Here is a 26625-nt window from a genome sequence, read left to right as displayed (position 1 = left end):
TTGACTACCAAAACTTAACCTTGTTCACTGATCCATGAAATGAGGTCGAGGTCAAGTGAAAACTGTCTGACAGACATGAGGACCTTGCAAGGTACGCACATATCAAATATAGTTATCCTATTACTTATAATAAGAGAGAATTCAACATTACAAAAAAATTGAACTTTTTTTTCAAGTGGTCACTGAACCATGAAAATGAGGTCAAGGACATTGGACATGTGACTGACGGAAACTTCGTAACATGAGGCATCTATATACAAAGTATGAAGCATCCAGGTCTTCCACCTTCTAAAATATAAAGCTTTTAAGAAGTTAGCTAACACCGCCGCCGCCGCCGCCGGATCACTATCCCTATGTCGAGCTTTCTGCAACAAAAGTTGAAGGCTCGACAAAAATCATAAATATTCTTTTTAAGTGTCGTAAAATTTTATGAAGGTTTGTCTGTTTGTCCTAATTTAGTCATGGAGTTGTCGGTTTATTTTCGATCTATGTGTTTGACTGTCCCTCTGGTATCTTTCGCTCCTCTTATTTTGAAAATACTTTTATTGTTTGAAAAAAATTAACCAATGCTAAGTCTATAACTTATCTATTGGTACTATCTTTTGATCTTCAAAAAGCTTATGTCCAAGTTTAAATAAAATTCCATGATATATTGACAATGCAATGGATGGCTGAAGCAGTTTTTATCTATACTGAATATTGACCACGCAAGCAGAATGTCTGACAATAAGCCTCGACAATAAGGCAATGGAGGAAACAAAATAACGTACATATGAGCAACTTTAAGGCATCAGTCGAGCTTTAGGGATGATTAAAACCTTTAGCATATAAATAAAATGTTAGCAACTTGTGTCAATGTACGCCTTTCATTGATGAGCAAAACCCATACCTTTAATTATGTTTAAATTTTTGAAGAATTGAAGAAGTAATTTGCATGGGCCATTGTACAAGTTCCAACTCGTGTATTTGTCTCCGTCAAAACGAACATTAACATAAAGCCTTTCATGACCTTGCAAACAAACTATTACAAAATAGAGCACAGGAGTCCAAAGCACAAAGACTATACGTTGCGCAGCAGTCTAACAAGTGTCATAAATGATCACAAAAGATAACTTACTTCCTGGACTATACGTTGTGCAGCAGTCTTACAAGTGTCATAAATGATCACAAAATATAACTTACTTCCTGGACTATACGTTGTGCAGCAGTCTTACAAGTGTCATAAATGATCACAAAAGATAACTTACTTCCTGAATTCCTTCATTCGGAGAGACAGGTGTTTATTAATTGCTAGATGATGTATTTGTATGATTCTTTTATGGGTTGACATCTACTTGAACATATCTGGGACTATTATAGTCCCAGCACATATGCATTGCATAAAACCCTACTGAACAAATAATGTTAACAAAAATAACCATATAATTATTTTATGTGTTGTCCCCGCATATCCCACACATATAATGAAGTAAAGCATCTCTAATCAAACAAGACAAACATCCAACAGAAACCCCCTCAACATAAATACATACCCTTAAACATGAAGAAATGTTCACTAATGATCAATGTAGTAAGCATGTATGAAATATTTCAATAACAGATTTGTCTTTAAATATCTGAGGTTTTTGAAAATCATGTTTATACTTATAAACCATAGAAAGAGCAGTACACTTCAAAGGAAGAATTGATGAAATTACATTTCAAACCATTACATGCAGTATTTGGCAAAACTTTCAAATTTTGGGTCTTCAATTGTCCTCAACACCCCTGTCCCACACATATAATGAAGTAATGCATCTCTAATCAAACAAGACAAACATCCAACAGAAACCCCCTCAACATAAATACATACCCTTAAACATGAAGAAATGTTCACTAATGATCAATGTAGTAAGCATGTATGAAATATTTCAATCACAGGAGATTGGTCTTTTAATATCTGAGGTTTTTGAAAATCAAGTTTATACTTATAAATCATAGAAAGAGCAGTACACTTCAAAGGAAGAATTGATGAAATTACATTTCAAACCATTACATGCAGTATTTGGCAAAACCTTTCAAATTTTGCGGTTCAAGCGTCACTTGCCCAATGATAACTGGTTTGTAGATAAAATGCCCATCTAACATACATTTTTTTTATCCTGGTTTATGATGAGTTTATAAACACCTGAGAAAACCTTTTTCCATGATGACATCTTTGTGTAAAAGAGGGAGAAAGATATTAAAGGGACAGTCAAACTCATAAATCTAAAACAAACTGACAATGTCATGGTTAAAAGTGAAAAAGACAAACAAACAACAGCACACATGACACAACATAGAAAACTAAAGAATAAACAACACGAACCCCACCAAAAAACTAGGGGTGATCTCAGGTGCTCCAGAAGGGTAAGCAGATCTTGCTCCACATGTGGCACCCGTCGTGTTGCTTATGTGATAACAAATCCGGTAAATAGTCTAATTGTTAGGTCACATTCATGAAAGGGAAGGAGATTGTAGTTATGACATAAGGAACATATCCGATATCATTTGTGAAACGGTTATTCCATAACGGTCAACCAACTGGTGATGGCGTCCGTAAAATTTACGAAGGGATGATTTCAACTTCACCATTTGGAACTCTTGGTTTAATAGCTTCCTTGTGAGCAGCAACCCTCTATCAAGAAAATCATGATAGGAAATGCAAGCACGAGAATATCGTATCAATTGGGAGATATATACCCCTTATGCAGGTGCTGCTGGAATGTTGCTACTTAGAAATGGAAAGTTCACAATTGGAAAGCTGAAATCATCTCTTTTGTCGTAAAGTTTTATTTTCAACCGACCCTCATTGTCAATTTCTAGATGTAAGTCAAGATATGAGGCCGACTTAACTGTATCTGTAGTATCCTTTATCTCTAGCTCAATGGAATAGATGTGTTCCACATAGTCACCAAATTTTTAATTATTTAGTGAAAGAACATCATCTATATAGCGGAAAGTAGAGTTAAATGATATTGCTAACTTCTTATCTTTCTTCCTAAGAAGTTCCTGCATGAAGTCAGCCTCATTATAATAAAGAAACAAGTCGGCAAGTAGAGGGGCACAGTTTGTTCCCATTGGAATGCCAACAGTCTATTGAAAAACACGTCCTCCGAATGTAACAAATATGTTGTCAATCAAGAAATCAAACATCTTGATAATATCAGTTTCAGAGAATTTTTTGTTTGAATCAGAGTGATCCTTTACAAAGTAGGATTTATCCCTCCCTAAGAGGCCATTCTAAATTGGCCATTCTTTTTTATGAAGCAAAGCAATACCAACTCTTTCAATTTGTCTCTTAGTTTGGAATGTGGAATACTAGTGTAAAGAGTAGAAAGGTAAAATGTTTTAGTCAATGTAACAGTCTCATTTCAACAAATACTAACAGGCGATTTATCAATACTTCAATGATTTGTTTGATTCGACATTATTTAAAATTAATATGATTTCATAACAGCCATGTTTAATTGCAACTACAAATATACATATACCATACAATATAACAAATAAAATGAAAGCTTTAATATACATTATCAAATGTAATATAATATGAAATAAAATAGCTTAGAAATTGTTAAATGGAAAACATATTTGAAAAAAAAAGACTTCAACAGAGATAAATTTTAAAATCCATTTAAATATCACAGTTTTGCTACATAACTAAAAATCATAAATTAAGAAATGAATTTTATGTATTGACAAACAAATACCCCTAACTATATCTACCCATCTACAAAAAGAGGGGATGTTGAGATTGTCACTATTCACACATACAGTTCAGTAAATAAAATATATCAATTGTACTAAAGAGATCATATGAAATGAGTGATTTATTTTCTTGACTTCTCAAATACAAAAATAAAAACATATTAACTATCGTGGATAGGTCAACTTTGAATATACACCAAGAAAATATGAAAAGACAAAATTATCATAATATAAACTGCCATGAATTTACTAGAAAGAGCTAAACATATGTTAAAACAAATTGATTATAAAAATATTAGTTTGGGTAATTGGGCATTTCTGTCATTATTTTTTGGACATTAAATATAATTCAATTTCTTTTCCTGATAGAAAAGGCCTTTGACCTTTAATTTTATTTGGTGGGTGCAATCAAGTTAAGAAAAATACATAAGCAAACAAATATATAATAAATATCAACAAAATTACAACAGTTTATAATCAACAATTTTGTTTGTACAATATAGTGTGATGCTGTTTTATATTTTTGAAATGGTATCTAAAAACATGAATTTCCTACATGTGCAGCTAAAATGTAAACAGAAAAATGGAACTTTTTGTAAATTTCTTAATGAACTCCTGATTGTGACAAAAAGTGATGTGACATGAAATTGACATGTACAAAATATTACTTTGTAATTCAAATGAGAGAGTCAGGCAACAGGAGGTGTTGTAACTGATGTATACATTACAATGTGCAATACAAACATGTCACATGACAATGTAAATATTCATTGATAAAATAACAATAAAATCCATAAATATAACATTAAATGGCAGTTTTCATTTACTAGTACAAAAATGTACATAAAATAGGTAGATAATAAATCCAGTTGGCAATGGTTTCTGGGAAAGGTGAACACATTCAATAAATGTATATCATTGGCAATTATAATGTAGTTAACTATTAAATAAAATGTCATGAAAGCTTGATTTCAAACAATAATTTGAGGTATTGTACATGCAATCATAAAGTCATGATTGTTCAGCACCTAGTTTCATTCCTTTTTGAGTTCATGTGTTTCCCTAAGTTTTGTTTTTACCTTGAATTTTAGCACCATAAAGACTTATGAAATTTGAACCTAGGTAAACTGCTGTTACCTGTAATAAAACCATGTCCCATTTTGTTACATATTCTGTATGTATTGTAATGAAACCAAATGAATATTAACTGGAGGTCACTCTTGGGTAAAATATAAGTCAATGGTTACCCAGTATTTAATGCTCCTATTCAGATGGGTTTACTTTTGTGTTAGATTAAAACCTCAAAACAACAAGAATGTGTCCCAAGTACACAGATGTTCAATCCGCACTATCATTTTCTATGTTCAATGGACCATGAAAATGGGGTAAAATCTCTAATTTGGCATTAAAATTAGAAAGATCATATCATAGGGAACATATTTACTAAATTTCAAGTTGATTGGAATTTAACTTCATCAAAAAGATTAACCTGAAGCGGGACAGACAGACGGGCGAAGAGACGGACACAAGCACAGACCAGAAAACATAATTCCCATAAATGGGGCATACAAATTATCCCAATTCATAAACATCCCATGGAGTTTATAAATGAAACCTAATGTTAGCATTCAGCTTTACAGCAATTTATGAGGTACACACGGATAAATATTTCTTACGTCATCAAGGAACAAAATTAAAGTAATTTTTATTTACCATTACAAATGTTGCTATATTGATATCATTTTTCATAAATCAACAAATTAGATCAATGTCAACCTAATCTTATTAAGAAATTAAGTTGAATTGATATCAACACATAATGTACAATATACAGTTCAATAAAATAAATCTTCAAATTATTCTAATAAATGACTAGACTTCTTAAATCACTTAATTATTTTAAAATCAGATTGGTATCTTAACTGACATTAGAAAATATGCAAAGTCGACTTAATTAAAAACAGGTCAATCTATATAAATCAGCAATACTGCCCTAGTTGTCAGATCTTTTTCATTTATCAGAATCTAAATGCTGAGGATATGTTCATTAGTTGTAATAAAAAAGAAAAAAACATCACATAGTCGTTTGTTGGATATCCATTCAGGACACTGTTAACCAATCACTGTTTAAATGTGCCCTTTTAAAAAAAAAATCTGCAAGGCATGATATTCTGAAACTGAATTTCGTTTCTGTCATAAGGAAAATAGATCATCATAAATTGAACTTGATATTAGGTTTCTTGATGCAAGTGGTTTTAAACTTCCAATAAAAACAACTATATTTATACAAACAAGGATAACATTTACAAACCTCAATTACAGAAAACAATCAACAACAGCAAGTTAAACATAATTTCGTCATTGCACTATTTTAGCGTACACATTTTTACACTCCATATGTCATCAAATTGCCTACTAAGATTGTTGCACATCAGCAAAATTGTAGATGTATATGAAAATATTGTTTTGTATAAATCAAGTGTGTATAAAGCACTTTTCTCGATATACCTCTATCAAGAAAACGTGAAACATAAACAATTGAAAGCCATGGATGCATAATTATGTAGAAACTGTGATAGACATATGATCAAACGGCCTTAAAAAAGCCAAATTCTCCACAGTAAATTTGCCTGAAGAAGATAAAACTTTTAAGTTTCTTAGTAATTTCTTAATTTATCAACAGTGAATGTAACAAAAATATGTAGCAATTCTTGCAGTTTTAGAGATAACTTGATAAACAAAAAAATAGAAATACTAAAACATTTTTCCTCTGGCCAATTCTGACAGATTTATCCATAGACAAATCATAAATTTGTATTTTTGCAACATATTTGATTTGATGAAATTTCTACAAAGCTTTCTAACAACTATAATATGGTTTATTACTATTGAATCATATCTGTTTTTAACTAACTGTTCTATGAATCTGCTATATTAATTTTGCAATTTTAAATGGAAATTATTTGTTATTTTTTTTTTTAAATCATTGCTTAGCATAGTTTTGTTTCCTGTATTTTTTTCTGTCATAAGATATTCTGTATAAAATAAGAAGATGTAGTATGAGCATTTATTCCTGTTCACATTTGATTTATCTAAAGTATGTTTGTTTGAGTATAGTTTGGCAGTAAATTTAGAGATTTCTTAAATATTTAAAGTAAAAATAAAACTTGACAAATATGGTGTGAAAAGGATGGCATTTCTTTTAAATGACCACTTGAAAATAAATGATTGCCCTTAATAGAGATTATATTGAAATAGTTTTAGACCCTGAGATTGGATAGTTATTGATGTAAACTTTTCTTTATTGTTGAAAACTTTTCTTAATACTACAATTTGGAAAAATCCTGCTCCATTCATTAACCACTTCATGCTCTATAGAGAAACAGAATGACACATCAAACATTATCATCCTGGGGCAAGACTGTAGGATTCTGAAAAGAAAATACACAGGTTAATTGTGATAAATTAAAACTTTATCATATAAGAGTAAGACTAGCTTTCTGAAACAAAATGCACATGCATGTAACACATAAAAACATAGTTTGTATATTTGTAGAAAAGATACTAGATTCAATCTCATGCAACATGTACCATTTATGCAATTTTCTTGGGCAAATAATTTTGTAAATTGAATATCTGAGTATATATTTAAGTCATTTTTTTTTTTGAAACATTTATTAACGGGATATGTAAATGTTGTGGTCAATGCACTACTTTTGTTTTTCTCAAAAGTAATGATAAAGTCTAAAAAATGAATAACTAGGAAACCAGCAACATAAGGGATTTGAATGCAATTTTTACTCCAAAAACTGTTTCAAACGTATTTTATCCACTGATGAAGTCAATAATTTGATGCTTTATTTGCACTATATTGTAATACATGTTTAATAGAATACTTTTTGTTTGGCTATTTGGGAAATAGTTGGTTCTGATACAAGAATATTAAACTTAAAAGGAAAATATAGTTTTTTCTGCAAAAAGGTACAGTCAAATATCAGCTGTTAACTGCCACTTCCATTAATAATTGAATATGGGCAAGGGCTTAACCAAAAAGAAATTTTGCCAACTACAAACAAGCATTAGTCATTTCTGAAATAAAATATTGAGACTTTAACATATTATGCCTTAATTGATTTATATATTTTGAAAGGATTCAAGAGGTACAAAATTTAGAAAATTATTGGGTAATACCATGCCTCTTTTCATGTCTATTTTGAATTTTCCTTGGGATTTACTTTTTAATACAGGCTAATAACAACATTATCAAATACACACCAAATGGAACATGTTCCAATGACTATTAAATGAGTATGAATGAATAGATAATTTGACTTACCTGAGTACTGATTCCTCACTGACTTGTCTAGTTCCCAGTATGTCTAATTGTTCTAAATCTGGACAGTTGGATGCGATAGCATTCAAATCATCATCACATACTGTCCTGTTACAAATACAAATGGTATCATATCAATGAAAATTATGCTACTTTGACTGAGACTTTCTATATTTTTATCAGTAATATTGACTTACAGTATTACTTTGCAGTACATTCCATAACTACGCCAATATGACCACTGTAGAAAACCTAAATTTGCTGAAAAGAGGTCACTTTAGAGACATGCATGTACATTCTTGATGCAGACGTTAATATAGAAATTTATACGTACACCAGTGACAAAATTGACTTTTTGCCAATATGTCTTTTTAGTTTCAATTTCTATATATGGTTTATAGTTTTTTTTTCAAAACAGGAAAAACAAGAATGTGTCCCCAGTACACAGATGCCCCATCATTTTCTATGTTCAGTGGAGCAAAATCTCTTATTTGGCATTAAAATTAGAAAGATCTTATTATAGGAAACATGTGTACTTAGTTTCAAGTTGATTGGACTTCAAATTTTTCAAAAACTACCTCAACCAAAACTTTAACCTAAAGCAGGACAGACGGACGAACGGACATACTTTTATCTTAATCTGATAACTTATTATGACATCCTTACCTGTTGGCAGTTAAGTATAACTTTTTGATTTTATGACATCTATCAACCAGATCCAGGTAACAGCAACTTCCTGATCTTAGTTCTGGACTGAAAAATAAAATAAAAATAATATAAAAATAAGTGCACACCCTAAAACATCTGACCTGCTTTATAATTTACTGATTATCTATAGGCACTTATCTCTGAAAAATAAATACCTTTAAACTGTCATATAACACAAGAAACATAACTTATATTTTAGAGAAATTACACTTTGTCCCAAATTTACATTATATTTCAATTTTGCTGTTTTCATCCAATTGAAACTAGTTATATCATCAATCTAAAAAAAAAAGTAAAATAATGTGTGTAAAGGCAAACAACATCCAGCCTATTACATTGGACAACGAAGAAATAGAGATAGTAGACAGCTTCACATACCTTGGAGCGGTAACCGACAATGCAACAGCTGACATTAGGAATAGAATTAAAAATGTAAGAGCAGCATTCTATAAGCTAAGAAAAATAAGTACAGTTCTCCGCCATAAGTATTCGTAAAACAACAATGGCGGTCACGTCACGGAAGGGTAAACAAGATTTGACCGTCGTCTCCATGTCACAATCGGGATGGCAATGAATCTATATATAGATGATCATGTGGAAAAACATGTGGTTGTCATGTGACACGTGCGTAATGATATCAGAGGCGTCTGCACTTACGTTGTATCTAATGTAAACAAAATGGGTCGCAAGGGAAAAGAACTGACATCTGATCAGAAAAGTCGTCTCGCTCCATTAAATGATGCAGGTTACAGAAAAAGTGAAATCGTCAAATTGACAGGCATTAAACAGAGTACTGTTTACAGTTTTTTGAAGAGGTATGAGCACCGGGGTGATATAGAAAACATTCGGAGAACAGGCAGACCAAAATCCTTTCATGACCGGGACATGAGAAAACTTTCCGTTGTGTAAAAAAACATCGCCGCAAATCTTTATCTGAAATTACTAATATTTTTAATGAGAGCATTGATCGACCTTTCTCTAAACGAACTGTTGAACGTAAATTACATTCTGATGGGTTTCACAAGCGGTCAGTAAAGAAAAAAATTTGTATCCGTGAGGTCAACAAGAAGAAACGAGTGGCATATTGCAGGGGGAATTTACATAAAACTGTTAATGCACACTGGAGTAAAGTAATCTTCAGTGATGAGTGCAAGGTAATCATTGGACAGTATTCTCGTGTCAGTGTCGGAGAAGAGTGGCTGACAGATTGTATTTGCCCTCCATCTCAGCGCAAGTATAGTTTAATGATTTGGGGATGCATCACTTATCATGGTGTCGGAACTATTACTGTTGTTGAAGGTAACATAAATGCCTTAAAATACATTGAAATTATTGACAATAACTTGTGGCCAGTGGTTGTTCGTCATTTTCCAGATGATAACTACGTTTTTCAAGATGATAATGCCCCTGTCCATCGAGCCCGATCTGTTCAAGATTTTCGTAGGCAAACGGGTCTAAAAAGCATGAACTGGCCAGCTCAGAGTCCCGACCTCCATATTATAGAGAATTGTTGGTGGGTATTAAAAAGGGAACTGCAAAAACGAACTCAGAACATAAATAATACCAAAGACCTGGAACGTGAAATTCGTGACATATGGGACAAATTAACTGTTACTTACCTGAAATCGTTGTATAACAGCATTCCAAGGAGGATTTTACGAGTAATGAGGAACAAAGGAAACATAACAAAGTATTGAGGTAGGATTTTTTTATTTTGTTACTTGTTAAATAGTTCCAAGTTTTTTCAGGTGCAGATTTACATTGACTGGCGGCCATTTTGTTTTTACGAATACTTATGGCGGACGACTGTATATCAAACCAATACAGTAGAAACACCAAAATGAAAATTTAAAAAAAGCAATGTAATATCAGTGTTGCTATATGGGGCAGAATGTTGGAAGATAAGCAAGAGAGATAGAGATAGACTTGACAACTTCAACACCAGGAACTTGCATAGAATCTTTAAGATATTTTGGCCAACTATGATATCCAATGCAGAACTGCTACAAAAAGCCAACATGTGCAGCATAACCAACACCATTAAGACCAGGAGATGGAGTTGGATAGGTCACATCCTGAGGATGGACCAATGGAATGATTGTAGGATTGCCTTGACATGGACACCACCAGGAAAGAGAAGTGTAGGAAGACCAAAAGAAACTTGGAGACGAATGGTAGATAAGGAAAGAACAGAATACACCTTATCGCTAATCCCGGCTGACCCGGCCGCTTGAACTTTTGACGTCAACAACAATCACTTTTCCATTGTGGCGTCAGATATTTTGTTTTATGATGTCAACATTTTACGGGAACCTGTGTGATATCCAGCAATGGCGGACAAATAGCGATAAGGTGTATTTGGATGGAGAACATGGGGTGAAGCTAACGGGAGTTGTATGTTGTAAGTATATCATCAATCTTCATTTAATCATTAGCACCATGTTAAACACCATTTTGTAGATAAAGGTTAGACAAGTTGAAAAATGAACCAAAAGGGGTTGCATATATGAGAAGATATAACCACATATTCAAACACTGAAGTATGATAGTTATTTGGATTATCTCCCTTTCCTTAGATATAGGACCAATATTATATTCCTTTATGTACATCCACAGGCAGTGTGTTCTTCAACTGTGTAAAGTTCTATCTATATCAGTTTATGGGTGGATTTTTTTTCATATTGAAGGTGTTTTTTTTTCATCGTTGATTTTTAGGCTAACTTTATTTCATGCAAGTTAATTACATTGTGTTGTTGTTTAGTTCATTTGTTGGGATTTTATTTTTACATTCAAGCATGCTGTTCAGAACTTTTGTTGGTAAATATTACATTTTTGTTTTATTCAAGTTTGTAGTGATGTTTCTTGTTTGTCCCTTTGTCTTTATAATTTACTCACCACCATCCTAAATCCAGTTCCTCTAAATCTGGACAATTATAAGCCAGAGCCCTCAGACCAACATCTGTAATAGTTCTAGATCTCCAGAAATCCAAGGATTTCAGCTTCCTAAAATATATCAAAATACATAAGAATAAAGACTTTTGCATTTATCATTGGAATGAAATGCTAATACATGTGTAATAGACAAATATATTATTCAACAAAATATTCTATAATGACACTTATTTTTATGAAATAAGTAAGGATTTAAGTTTCTGAAAATTTTTGCCTGTGTTTGGACATATAAGTCTTACTGCGCATGCCTCACACTTTAAAATATAATTTTAACTGTCTCGAGTGGAAAAATAATGTAACAAACTTGTTGCAGGGATGTTATCTATATTGACATAAATGCTCCCTCACTACCTTCTGTATAAATGCTTCACTGCAAAAATTAGAAAGATATTCAGGGCTTCAAGAGAAGTACTACCTATATTTTGCTTCTTTTGCCATATATAAGTATAACCTTATGTACTGGAACATAACTTGACTTACTTGCAATGTTTACTAAGTTCAATGGCTACTTCATCAAAATTATTTATCCTGCTACATGATCCTAAGTTTAGGCATTCAAGGTTTGGAGAAGTTCTGAAAAAGAAAATGTGATAAAAACTAACAAAAGTTCTGAACAACATGTTCAAAATTTCAGTCCATTTTGAGACAGAATCTATTAAGTTTCCAACAAAATGTTCTAAATTTAGATCAGCATGCAGACATCTTATAAATTCAGGTATTTCACATCCAATCTTTTATGGTAATATTCTATTCAAAGCACAAAAATGTCAGCATTCACCTCAAAAGCTAACCAAACCTCTAAACAGACTTATTCAGAAGAGATATACCTACTGGTATATACTACTGTTATGATACTGTTGTCAGGTCATTAAAGATTGCATATTTTGGAATTTATATTGATTCAAACATAGGGTCTTTTTGCATATGAAATAAACTAGTCTATTCTAAAACCAGTTGTTGGCATGATACAGGTTATGTTCTTCTTGTATATTTTATGATGGTTTGATACTAAACCCCTAAATAGAGGGATTGTGCTTGATTTTCATATGATGAAGACATAATATTTAAATCAGTTAAATTGAATTGAATTGGAGCTGGCTTGTTAGTAACTGCTAGTAGTCCTTTGTTAATTTATGTATCATTGTCATTTGCCTTAGTTGCTTCCTAATACCTATTCTGACATCAGACTTGGACTTCTTTTAAACTGAGTTTAACTGTGCTTATTGCTGTGTGCTTGTTAATTCTACATTGGCTGGAGGTATAATGGGAGGGTTGAGATCTCACAAAACCAGCCGCATTTTTGCGCCTGTCCCAAGTTTAATAGGAACCTGGAGTCGATTTCACAAAAAAAAACTTACGACTAAGATTGGTCGTAAGTATACTGAATTGTTCATGACTTACGATCAATCTCTGTCTTAAGTTTTTTTGTGAAATCGACTCCTGTAGCCTTTGTTAGTCTTGTAATTTTTTTTTAATGATTTTAGTTCATTTATATATTTCGAATTTAAGTGTGATGTCCATTTTTTCAAAACTAGTGAAGATTTTTTTAAGAAGGCCAGCTAAAGTCAGTGGGATTTTCTTCCTGTATAGAAGACCCATTGGTGGCCTTGGACTGTTTTCTGCTCTTTGTGTTGTTTCTTTTTAACATATTTCTTGTTTCAATTCTCAGTTTTATACATACTAACCTAATTATAGCTATAAGACTATGTATATCCACATGTGTTCTGTACAGGTTAAGTCTCTTTAATCCTTTTAATTTTGTTAAATGAATTAATCCAATACCATCTAATCCCATACAGCTCTGTAGATCTAAATCTGAAAGTAAAACAAAAATATAATTGGACTTATAAATTTAACTTAACTGTTTTCCAGGTTGCTTAATGGTATATTAAATTCATATAACATTTGATTAACTAAAATGTGTCCTAGTACAATGATGCCCAAATCCCACTCATTTTTTTATGTTCAGTGGACTGTGACATTGGGGTAAACACTCTAATTTGGCATTGAAATTACAAAGATCATATCATAAGGAACTTGTGAACTAAGTCTCTAGTTGATTTGACTTCAACTTCATCAAAAACTACCTCAATCAAAAACTTTAACCTGAAGCGGGACATACATAGGAACGAGCGAATGGACAGACGAACAGACAGACGGACAGATGCATAGACCAGAAAACATTATGCCCATAAATGAGGCATAAAAATAAGGCCATTTCATTTTTTTTATATAGTTGGTAAGGGTCAATTTTGGCCTCAAAATTCAGGTTCATCTGAAAGATTTTGAACACTTTTTAAACACTTACATGTCTACTTCAGTCGATTCAATTAGTTTATGTGAAAGATTTGAACTGATTTAGTCTGACATTAAAGACGCTCAATTTAAGCTTGAGAATATATGAAAATTTATCAAATATGCCATAACTTGTCACTTTTCAGATGGTTTTTGTCAAAAATGTAAGTGGCCACATCCGTGTTCATTCTCAATCTTTATATATGTTATGTATTATTATCAAATAGAACTAACATTTAAATATTAAGAATGAACACAAATGCGGCCACTTTCATATCAGACTGAAACCGTCTTAAAATTAACCAAAATGCTAAAATTTCTAAGATTTCAGTAATTTAGCATGACTTTATGATGCTAGCATCCAATACATGTGCATTGTATTGTCAAAAACAGCCCATATTTATGTATAGTACGGTGACAGAAGTGTAAAAAGTCGTCTAGATCACGAGTTTAATCTCCCGAAATAACACACAGCTAAAAATGGTCTTAACTTAAAGACAAATATGTCTTCTTTAGTTTTTGCCCTGTCGTCAGAATTTCGTACGGTCACTTTTTTCTAAAAAGTCGTTTTAATGACTGGTAGTATATTGGGGAGTTTCAACCCCCCTTCTTCAAAATGAAAAAAATGTGTATGTTTGCTTACATTTAATTGAAATAGTTTTTCCTGAAGCTATATATATATGTCAAAATATTCTATTCAGTATTTTATTTTCTTCTAATCTATAAAATTTGCGAAGTTTAGACTATTTAAAATTGAGGTAATTTTAATTGCAAATTCAAACTCAAACTTTAGTTTCTTCTTCATAGTAGTAATAAAAATTATCCCATAATATTTTAAGCATATAGTATTTAATAAAACTTATGAGTGATAAAAATTTCGGAACCAAAATATGAAAAAAACCTGAAGAAATCAACGGAAAAAGAATCGAGTAAAAATCTTCATTTTCAACACGGAACTCAATCACTTGCCTTCCGTCACATTTTGTGTATTAGTCAATAATTTGCTCTCAAATGATATATGAAATTACTACCTGTTTCGCTATTATATACACATATTTTCAATTAAAGTGCACTGATATATGCACATGCTTTGTTTGTATATGTTTATATTCTATGTTTTTTCGTTATAAAACATCAAATACTTTGTCAGAAAAGTCTTATTGTAAAATCAAAATAATTGACGGATAGTTTCAGTAAATATTCCGTGATATGTCAAGTTCTTTGCAAATTACTCCATTAAGTCCAAAGAAAAGACAAAAGTTATTAAATTTTATGCAGTGCATAATATGCCCCAAAAAAACCCTCGATTAAAATTTTGAGTCAATTTACCAGTTTAAGGAAGTCGATTTTTGTATCTGCATTGCATAAAAGATTGGATGATCATGAGGTAAACATCAAGATGTTTCATGCGAAAGCTGTTAATTTGAAGAACTCTGTGCAGGCAGTTTATCATCGTTCATGCTACAAAACTTACAAAGTAAACATATTTGTCCCCCCTTTTAGAGCGAGGAAGCTTCTAGTCTGATATTTAATGATGACATACAATTATCTGACTGTTATCTCTCAGTTTCGGGTATTTGTACACGTTCAAGAATGCAGTCGTTCAACTGGAGTGCTGGTATATTTTGTTGCAACAAAACATTTTAGAAAGATAAAAAAATACTCAAGTTTGAATTAGATGAGCGTATTAAAAATGTTTTATGCGTGTCAGATAAAGTTAAAGTTGAAATAGTTTCCCGTCCATCTTTTAAACTTCAAGCACTCTGTCATTTTGGTTGTATTACAAATTATTTGCTAAAAACGAAAAATAAAATCCAAACCCGTGGAAGCAGATATTTCAGAACACGATACTGCGTTTACTAATTTTATTTTGGCTATTGACAACGATTTAATGGTCATTCCTCATGGCACTGTTACTTGATAAATATAGATCATTTCTTCCGGCTAATTCTAATTTAAAATATTCTACACGTAAAATGCAGTCTAAACTCATTTATATCTATAGAAATTCAGTTGTCAATCAACTTCAACAAGTTCAAGGCAAATATAACATAATATTTAGTAGCAAAATAACTATTTAAGATGCCATATAAGCTTCTAGTCAATTGAAAACTGACCTCAAAATCTCAATGTCAACTGTAATAGACACAAATAACGGACAGATATTTCATTCCGCTGCAAGTTTACTTAGAAAAGACATCGAAACTCTAAAGAAGACTACCCAACTTTGGATGAATTGTCACTTTCTTCTCAATTCAGTCAAAGCCTTTGTATTTATTGCAATTCATTATATGGTTACTCAATGAAACTGCATACAGCCAAGACTATTCTCAGGAAATGGCACCAGAGAAATTGTGGAAATGCTAAGCAATTGTTGAGGCAATCGTTTTTGTTTTACTCCTTTTCCTTTAGAATTGACTTTACAAATGTACAATGAGTTTGGTTCAAAACACCTTGTTGAAACATTGAATGCCAATGGATTTTATGCTTCTTAAAGTAAAATGCGACGCTATCTAATTTGTTGCCAACCATGACATTGAGCGAATTCAAGATAGTGTGTACGTCTCATATAATGTTTCCCCAGCATCTCTGCAGACAAGCATATGAATGTCATCACACCTTCCTAGCCCCCCTTTTAGATCTCTGTTAAATCTTGAATGAATTGATAGGGATGGTTTGAAGCTGGTATTTTTTTTAGGAACAAATGTCTTCGGACTTCCTACAATACCTTATCTGTACTTGTAAATAAAAACTCAAAATAACGTGTTTGCTTTGAGCAGAACCTTTCATGTTCAGACCTGTGGCCATGAAAGAAATGTGTAGAAATATTAAAACATGTCTTGTGACGGTTGATGAAAATGAAGATGATGGAGATAGCGGTTGATTTGGTATAAAGCTTGTTGCACTGGTACACACGGTTCCAGCCCTGAGGTTAGGGGAGTGTAGGCTTGCCCTTAAAAAAGTTAAACCCCAACACTATCTGTATGCGTCTGTTTCAAGTCAAGAGACGGTAACGCAGTGTTTGTCGTTTGTTTCTATATACTATATTTGTTTCTTTCTTATTTATTTTGTACATTAATCAGCCGTTAGATTTTTTGTTTGTTTTACATTATTCATTTCGGGAATTGAAGACTATGCAGTATGAATTTTACTCATTGTTGAAGCCCGTACGGGACCTATAATTGTTTTATGTCTCATTTGGTCTCATTGGGATAGTTGTCTCATTTGTAATCATATCAGATCTTCTTTCTTTTGTATATGGAATACTTTTGAAGTTTGTGGTACGTTGCAAGCGAAAAAAGGGGGGATATAGTTGCAAAACCTATAATGTAATAGATATTAACCAAAGTTAAATACACAACAAAAGATAATACTATGGTAGCAGTAATAATTGTGAAAAAAAACCCAAAAGCAACGAGTAGTCTATAAAAAAACCTGAAGTATCCGCAAATTCAATTTGAGGTCATATTTGACTGTAGTGTTCTATGGCTTTGGTTTGATACCTCACCCACTATGATAGTTTAAAAAATAATTTTAAAGTATTGTCCTGCATGACACTTCATTTTTACCTGAAATTGATATTTTTCATAAGGTTAAGGTGCTCTAAACATTTTATAGGTTGAAAACTTGATTTTTGAAGTTTTGTTAATAAAACGTCGTTTTAGGATTTTTTTGATAAAAAAATCTCAATGATTAAGGTTTATGTATAATAACAAACATTACTAAATCCAAAACGGTATCATTTGTATTTAGGTAGAGTTTAGAAATAGAAAAAAATGTCAAAATTGAAACCCTCCCAAATTTTCACAGATTTTTACATATGACCTTTGACCTCAATTTAAAAAAAATGTGACCATATCAAGTCCTGACGACAGGCATATTATTATAGTACACGGTTTCCTCTCTCCAATGATATATTATGTAGGTGTGTGTTTGGTGGGGAGATTAAATTAAAAAAAATCTGCCTTCAGTCACCGCACTAGTAACAGAAGTATTCTACTTTCCAATATAAAATATCTAAAAATTTACATTTTAACAAGAATCCCATATTAGCCCAAGGCACTAGCCAAGGACTCACATGGGTAGAGGGATAATATTAGCCCAAGGCACTAGCCAAGGACTCACATGGGAAGAGGGATAATACCAGGTCCATATGGAAAAGACATGTTATACCAGTAATCTATTTTTTCATATATGATACAAATGCTTAAAAAAGTTTATAAAAATTCTATTATTCCTTCTGGTAAGTTGTGAAGATAATATTTTATTTCTTAAATTTATTCTGCTGTTGTTTTTAGTATTCCTTATCAAAATGAGCATCTTCTTACTCCATTATTGTTGAGGAAACCTTATGACATCATTAATAATAAGGCATAAATATGACTAGGCAAATTTGTGGTTATTGCATATGTAAAACTGACAACTTTTGTAATAAAAATGTGAGAAAAATCACTTTTACCTGCTAATTTTGGGCAATATTCTGATAACAACCTCAACACTTCTGAGTCAACAAATTTACAGTTAGCCAAGTACAGAGTGTTTAACTCACTGCCACATTCTTTCATAAAGCTGAAATTAATTGAATTTCAATAAGTGTAATTATCATTTCTTTACAATTATACCAAAATGTGCATCCTATTTGGCTCAAGATTAGAAATTTGTATTTTTCACTTCTTTACATATTAAATACGTTCCACCAATATCTATATTTGGTATCTTTTAGAGCACTGCTCATTAATCTGCACAATTTGACATCAAGAAATAAACACTTAAATGTCTTACCTGATGCAAAATTTGATTTAAAAAGCCATTAACTCTTATACACAGTGGTCAATTCACTGGTCAAATGAAATCAGTAAGATGTAACTATCATCTTTTCCAAAGTGGTGGAATATTTGAATATTTATGTGAAATATACTAACTTTCCAAAGGTCATTCTCTACATGAACTTTACCTATGTAAATTATACCTACTTTCCAAATGTCATACTCTGCATGATTCCTCTGTTTCCCCCACACCATGACAGGTTTAACTGCTGTAAGTGATGACATCTGCTTTTTAAACATTGCAGAGTATGGTTATTAATCTGTAAATTCACAAATATTTTATAAATAAGTGATGCCCCTGCTGGCATATAACTTTATGCAGGGACATAACTCAAGAACTGTACAAGTGAGGCTACCTGATCTGAGTTTTGTGATAATAAGCATTGTGTATATGTTTCATAACATTTAGTTGAAACAAACTTAAGTTAGAGAATGGAAACTAAAAAATTCACCAATTTTTCCATTTGTAAAGGAGTATAACTCTAGAACGGTAAAAGTGATGACATCAAAATTCAAACCAGATCTGTGTTTTGTGGTAATGAGCATTGTTTTTTAGTTTCATAACATATGGTTGAGGCAAACTTAAGTTAGAGAACAGATTAAAATAAACAGCTGCGCCATGAGCGCATGATACGCCCGACGTCTTGTGTGGAAGATTATGCAATAATCATAAATAGTTTCTGAGAAAGTATTAAGCAATAGCCATTTATTGTTTTTGAGACACGACGGGAATTGTGAAACCCCCCAACCCTGTTTTTTTTTTTTTTTTTACAAAAAACTAAATATCACTAAAATAAAATTTTGAATTAAACCAAAAAGTATACAGATCTTTAGATTACTATAACAAAGAAGTGTGTACAATTTCAAGCAATAATCATAAATTGCTTTTGAGATATGGCGTGACATGTAAAAAAAAGCATCCCCTTTTTTACAAATTACTCAATAACTCAAAAATAAAATTTTAAGTCATCACCAAAAAGTATACAGATCTTAAGATTGAAATAACAAAGAAGTGTGTAAAGTTTTAAGCAATAATCATAAATTGTTTTTGAGATATGGCACGACATGTAAAAACCCCCTCCCCCGTTTTTACAAAATACTCAATAACTCAAAAATGAAATTTTGAAGCATCAACAAAAAGTATACAGATCTTTAGATTAATATAACAAAGAAGTGTGTAAAGTTTTAAGCAATAATCATAAATTGTTTTTGAGATACAGCGCTACATGTAAAAAAACCCTCCCCCTTTTTTACAAAATACTCAATAACACAAAAATGAAATTTTGAATCATCACCAAAAAGTATACAGATATTAAGATTATTATAACTAAGATGTGTGTAAAGTTTTAAGCAATAATCAAGAAAAGTTTTTGAGATACGGTGCGACATGTGAAAAAAAACACACCCCTGTTTTAGTTACAAAGTGCCATAACTCAAAAAGTTTAAATCTTATTTTCACAAAAAAGTATACACATCATTTGACCATAATAAGAAACAACTATATTAAGTTTCATGAAATTTGGGTAAGTCGTTTTCAAGTTACGGTGCGACATGTTTACGCCGGACAGACAGACGGACAGACGGTGCGACAGATGGACGGACACCGGACATTTGTATACCATAATACGTCCCGTCAAAATTTTGACGGGCGTATAAAAATCAGTGTTTTTTCGTTTGTTCCACTTTAGAACTGTAAAATTGACGCCACCAATATTCAAACTTGATCTACGTTTTGTGGTAATAATTAACATTGTGTATAAGTTTCATAACATATGGTTAAGGCAAACTTAAGTTAGAGAACGGAAACCAATTTTCAGAAATATGTGCGTACGAACATACTGGGGTATAGACATACAAGGATAAAAACTTTGTCAAATTTTTCTCAAGCAAGCGGCTTCAGTAATTTTAAAAATATCATGCAAATCAATGTGAAATCTATGTTAGGCAAGATCAAAGTTTTTTTGGTATTAACTTTAAACTAGAACATACCCGCGAAATAGCCGGCATTTAGAGCTTGGTTGAAAGTATGTAAACTGTCTTGGGAGAATTTTTGTAAAAGATTTTGTGTCTGAAAAATTTCAGTAAAAGATTTCATGTCTGGAATATTTCAGAAAAGGTATCAAAATTCATAGGTACTTGGAAACAGTTTAAGCCCTCTCCCTTGTTTCCAAAGTCTGTTGTTTTTTTCTTTTTTTTCTGTTAAATTCCATTATTTTTCGCGTTTCTGCATACTATGAACATACGTATACTATAAATAAAGTGTATATGCTATAAACTAAATCCAAATCTATGGCAGATTCCTAATCTATGGTAAATGTGATGTTACAAATGCCAAACAACTCAAATCTATGGTAGATTTTTATTTTCTCCAAATCTATGGCAGATCTGTGGGAGAGAGTAACATATAACGTCACAATTGAATAACGCCATATTATATCTTCGCCACCGCTAACGATGGCAGAACCCATAGATCTGAACACCATTCAAGATGAAGTTATTTTCCTGACAAAAATTTGCCGGTGGTTTAAAGGAAGATGTGACCTACTATTCCGAAGAGGGACAAGATGTGCTGTACCGGTCAATGCCCGTGATAAGGGCACTGCTATTTTCAGTATCGCATATTTTTGAAAAGGAGTTTTTGTAGTAGTCATCTACAGTCTACGGCTGGCAAAGTTTATAAATTGAAAGATCAAATTACCGGATAAAAATTTGATTTAAATCCACATCAAATAAAAAAGATGAATTAACGATATCGCTGAAATAAATATTATTTTAAACAGATACCATGCACAGATTAAAAAATGTTTATTTTTTACAGAGCACATCATTTCATCTTGAAGTCTGTATTAAGGGTTATGACTTTATAGTTTATGACTTTTTTTGGTTGACCATTATGGAATGTTTATTTCACAAATATTGATAGACATGTTCCCATTGTCGTATATTTCCTCTTTCTAAAGACAAGACATGGGTCAAAAATGTACTGCATTAATTTTTTTTCCATTTGCAAAAAATTGCCATAGATTTTGAAACAATAAAAATCTGCCATAGATTAGGAAACTACAAAACTTGCCATAGATTAGGATTGTAAAAAATCTGCCATAGATTTGGGATGGCATGACGTCACATTTACCATAGATTAGGGATCTGCCATAGATTTGGAACCCACCATAGATTTGAGTCCTACATATACATGTATATAGAGTCTCTATCAACGCGATAATTTTTGTTCTGTCCCCGAGTACTCTTATGAAATTTATGTGCAAGTTTAAAACCACAAGTCCTGTTTGACTTAAAAGCAAAATCGCAGGCATTTTAGGCTGGGTTGAAAGTATGTTAACTATTTTAGGATGATATTTTGTAAAAGATTTTATGTCTGGAGAATTTAAGAAATGCTATCAAAAGTCATAGAGGTACATGGAGACAGGAGCCCTCTCTCTTTTTTTCAAAGTCCATTATTATTTTGTTTTCTGTTATAATATTCCATTATTTTAGCGTTTCTGTAAACTATGAACATACCTATCTATATTATAAATATTAAAGCGTATAATCTATTAACTACTAATTCTAAGTTTCTTCTCCATGGCGATCAATGCTATATTATATAGAGAGTCTCTATATATTATACATGTAGTAGTATATTAATCATAGTATACATGCAGATAAACTCGAAAATAGTTATCCTGTCCCCGTCCAAGTACTTATGAAAATTATGTACAAGTTAAAACCGAGGTATAAAAGTAGTGGTTCTTACAATCTAAAAACCTCGATATAGACAACGCTCTGATTGGTTTATTAATTTATTATTTTTGTTATCTTTCCTACGATTGGTTCTCAATGTTAAAACTGGTAGTCATGTCTGATTAAAAAGTCGGTCTAATGATGGAATCAATATCCGGACACAATTATTTTCGTTTTTCTCCCAAAATAACCCAAACTGAATAGTCATAAGAATGGATGACAAATGCGACTATGCATGTTTCCATAGGACACAGAGGCATGATGATTAATTTATTGTGGGAGGAAGAGAAGCAACACACAAAATGATTGATTGATTGTTGGTTGCTTAACGTCCAGTGGCAAATATTTCATGCATATTCAGGACGATCACACACACAAAATGAGGTCTTCTTGTTTAATAGTATAGATAAGCATATATAAATTTGAGAAGCATAATTACTTGTATTCTAAATGAAGATGTCTATACTTAATATGCAACCAGGCCAATGAGACAAAAATATAAAATTATGCAGCACCACTTACAGAAAACCATTTGTATCAACCGAAAGGCAGGATGCAATATGTTTTTTGGATGAAAATTTTGTAAATTTTGACTTTTTGCAATTAATTGCTTGCATATGATCTAGGTATCCAGTAAAAAGTCATTGTACAATCTTTTTTCTGAACTGATATGTTATGAAAAAAGCCTACCTGTGGCCAGTGTGGCTGTAAATTTAACTCTGTATACTGTAATGTATCATAACAATGTTTCTTCATTAGCCTAAAATTAAAAAAAGGATATATTACTTCTAATCAACACAAGAGTGTAAAAATATCTTGCTCAATTTACTGGTCATACTTGAACCTATGTTTCATAGAATAATTTTTTCATATGTGTACTACAAGTATTATAGAGTACTGTCGGGTATTTTCAACCAGAGGCAGTTTTCGACCATCAAACATTTCGGGAGCGATTTCATGCACGCGAGGCGTCGTTTCCGCATCCTTTCCGCGTGCAGATCTGCAGAACTAAATATTTGTCATGGAAGGTTAGGTTAGCTGCAATTCACGGAAAGAAGTAGTAAGTTATATAATTTGTAACGGTTGTCGTGGAAAATCTCGCCATGATAAAAACAAGTATTACGTCATGTGTTAAAAAATATCTGTCTTTCAACAAATGATTTCAGTAAAAAACACCTACTGTTCAAGCATGAAAACCTAATGACACTGTTCGCTAAATTCCTGGGAATAAAAATGAACGCATAAATGAATAAATCAGACGCATTTTAAAAAATATTTTGCCGATAATCAACTTATATCCCTTTCACACGTATTTCGCCTATTTTCGACCAGTCTTGTATATTTCGTGTTACTATGGACGCTTTGTTTACGTTTTTCAAGGCTACAGTGACGTCACAATATGAATGACGTAACGAAATCGGGCACCTTGTATAGACAATGTCATAGTCAGAAGTACAATGTTATGCAATTGAAATGTCTAATACACTGTGATTGTATTTTTTTTTACTAGCTGAAAATAAGAAAATCAAAACTTTATCTGAGCAACAAGATCAAAATGCAGTCTGCTTTTGAAGGATATTTTTTAGTCCAAACTTATTTTTTTCCTCCGCGAAATCAAAGCAATTTGTCTACGTGTCAATAAAAAACCCGAAGACGTTTATAAAATACTCCCTAAAAGAGGGTGGACGGGAGGGGTTTGACAAGGGGTAGCAATCACCACTTCCCTTCTTTTAATATCAACTTGAGCTAACAATCCCTCCCCTTTACTCCCTGTTCTCATTCCCCTTAACCCGACCCCCTTATTTTACTCCCAGTTACTCCCGATTATCGCCTCCCTTATCCCAGGGACCCCATGTCCACCAACTCCTACCTGTTTTCTCTGTTGTGTTTGTTTTTCTCGTGGTGCACTTGGGTCACCTTCATGGTTGTTAAAATTTAAATGTTTTTGTTCACTTTTTTTACTCTAAAAATGTACATGTATTAATATAATTAAGAAGGTGTGGTATGAGTGCCAGTGAGACAACTCTCCACATTGTTTGTTTATATTATATTAGTATTTTCGAAAGTGTGTAATCATATTTGTATGTAATTTAATGCCTCAGTTGCTACAGGTTGGGGTTTTTTCTGTCTGTTTTATTTGCTTCATCTTTGTCCCGTAATATTCCAAATATCCTGTTTATGATAATTTCCTTCATTTAACTTGTCTGGGAAATGCAAAATGATCGGGTCTACTAAATTTGTATGTACATGTGCAAAATAAAATCGTATCGATACATGAAATAGATACATTTAAAAAGCGATAAAAACAGGATATCTTCAAGTATAAGTGATTTCCATTTAACCCCATTTCGTCTCGTTTGTACGTCCTTAACGCCTGGATTAAGTTTCAATGAAGTCATAAAATACATGTATCATCGCGTCGGCACAATTTCTTGTTTAAGCAGGTTTTTACCTCACCCTTTTCTGCTTTCAGATTTTCAAACAAATGGGAAAACGAAGTACAGAAATTATGCTCTAGAGGATATCAAAAATGCAGTACAAATGGTTGAAAATAAGTCAATGTCAATTCGATCCGCATCACGACAATACAATGTACCAAAAACTACTATTATAGACAAACTTAATGGCAGATCTAGTCTTCAAGCAAGATCAGGACCTAGTCCGGTATTATTTGATAGTGAGGAAGAAATGCTAGTCCACTGGGTCATAGATATGGCAAAAATCGGCTATGGCCAAACAAGACAGCAACTTCTGTATACGGTGAAGACAATTTTGGATCATGACGGTAGGAAAACCCCATTTAAAGATAATTTGCCGGGTAAGGATTGGTTATATGCTTTCATGAAACGCCATCCTGAGATTTCTACTCGCACTCCGCAGAAACTTGGTAAGGAACGCGCAGTTATATCTTGGCAAAAAATAAAATGGTGGTTTGAAGATTTTGCAAAGTACCTAACGGAAAATTATGAAGAGGGAATAAATATATTGAAAGATGCTTCCCGCATATATAACGCAGATGAAAGTGGTTTTCCGCAAGATCCAAAATCTGGTAAAATTTTGGCTGCTAAAGGCAGTAAGAATGTGTATTCAACATGTTCAGCTGACAAATCACAGATAACAGTTCTTGCATGTATGAGTGCAACAGCACACTACTTACCACCTATGCTTGTATTTCCAGGGGAGCGTTTCCGGTTTAATCCACTAGAAGGTTTCACTGAAGCAGTACTTGGTCGGACAAAGACTGGTTGGATGGATTCCGAACTATTTTACACCTGGGTGCGTGATCATTTTATTATTGCCATAAAGGACCGAAAAGTAAAGCTACCGGTTATTTTGCTAGTGGATGGACATACTAGCCATATTAGTCTGGAAACAGCTCAGCTTTGTAAGTCTGAGAATGTTATATTGTACTGTTTGCTCGAACATGCAAGTCATATATTACAGCCTTGTGATGTTACTCTGTTTGGGCATTTGAAGAAGCACTGGAGAGATTCAGTGAGAGATTACCAGTTCAAAAATCCGGGTGAATTTGTCACAAAAGGTACCTTTGCTTCTGTATTTAAGTCGGCGTGGTCAAAAGGAACAACAGTTGATGTAGCAATTAAAGGTTTCCGTCATACGGGGCTTTATCCATTTTCAGTTGAAAGTGTAGATAAATCTAAAGTCGAGCCATCTGAAGTATTTGCCAGGGCAAAACCAGACCAGGATCTCGGTAATGACGACGATATGAATTGTAAAGATGTCCAGGTTGATAGTCGTCCAGTTACCAATAGTTCTGGGACCTACAATCTAGATCAAGAACCCGTACAAATTGCTGATGAGGCGGATACAGAAATTGCTTTAATGCCATCTGAAATTTTTGACTCTGTCTCATGTGAAACATCACATACAATAGTTGAAAAATTGCATGATCATCCTCCTTGTCTTTATCCAGAAACCATCATACAAGTTAATCCATGCAATGTCAATGTAACACCACACAAAGACGAAAACAAACAATCGTGTGAAAAAGCACCTTCATCATCTTTTGAACTCCTACTT

The 26625-nt window shown here is 32.6% G+C and overlaps 1 protein-coding gene across 2 annotated transcripts in view; it reads right to left on the bottom strand.

Annotated features, from left to right (window-relative positions):
• Positions 1–3462: 3462 nt before the first annotated feature.
• LOC143064974 (F-box/LRR-repeat protein 4-like) overlaps positions 3463–26625 on the bottom strand; it is a 52418-nt gene continuing 29255 nt past the window's right edge. For both annotated transcript variants that reach the window (XM_076238220.1, XM_076238221.1), the window contains 9 exons: positions 23275–23344; positions 18991–19103; positions 18477–18586; positions 13408–13537; positions 12203–12295; positions 11666–11773; positions 8729–8815; positions 8066–8170; positions 3463–7160 (listed from right to left, as the gene is read on the bottom strand). In XM_076238220.1, coding sequence (XP_076094335.1) covers positions 7031–7160; positions 8066–8170; positions 8729–8815; positions 11666–11773; positions 12203–12295; positions 13408–13537; positions 18477–18586; positions 18991–19103; positions 23275–23344 — 946 coding nt within the window. In that variant the 3' untranslated portion in view covers positions 3463–7030. The remainder of the gene's footprint in view (positions 7161–8065; positions 8171–8728; positions 8816–11665; positions 11774–12202; positions 12296–13407; positions 13538–18476; positions 18587–18990; positions 19104–23274; positions 23345–26625) is intronic.

This window comes from Mytilus galloprovincialis, chromosome 2 (genome assembly GCF_965363235.1).
Source record: "Mytilus galloprovincialis chromosome 2, xbMytGall1.hap1.1, whole genome shotgun sequence".
NCBI classification, from domain to species: domain Eukaryota; kingdom Metazoa; phylum Mollusca; class Bivalvia; order Mytilida; family Mytilidae; genus Mytilus; species Mytilus galloprovincialis.
This window is presented reverse-complemented; position numbering and strand designations above follow the sequence as displayed.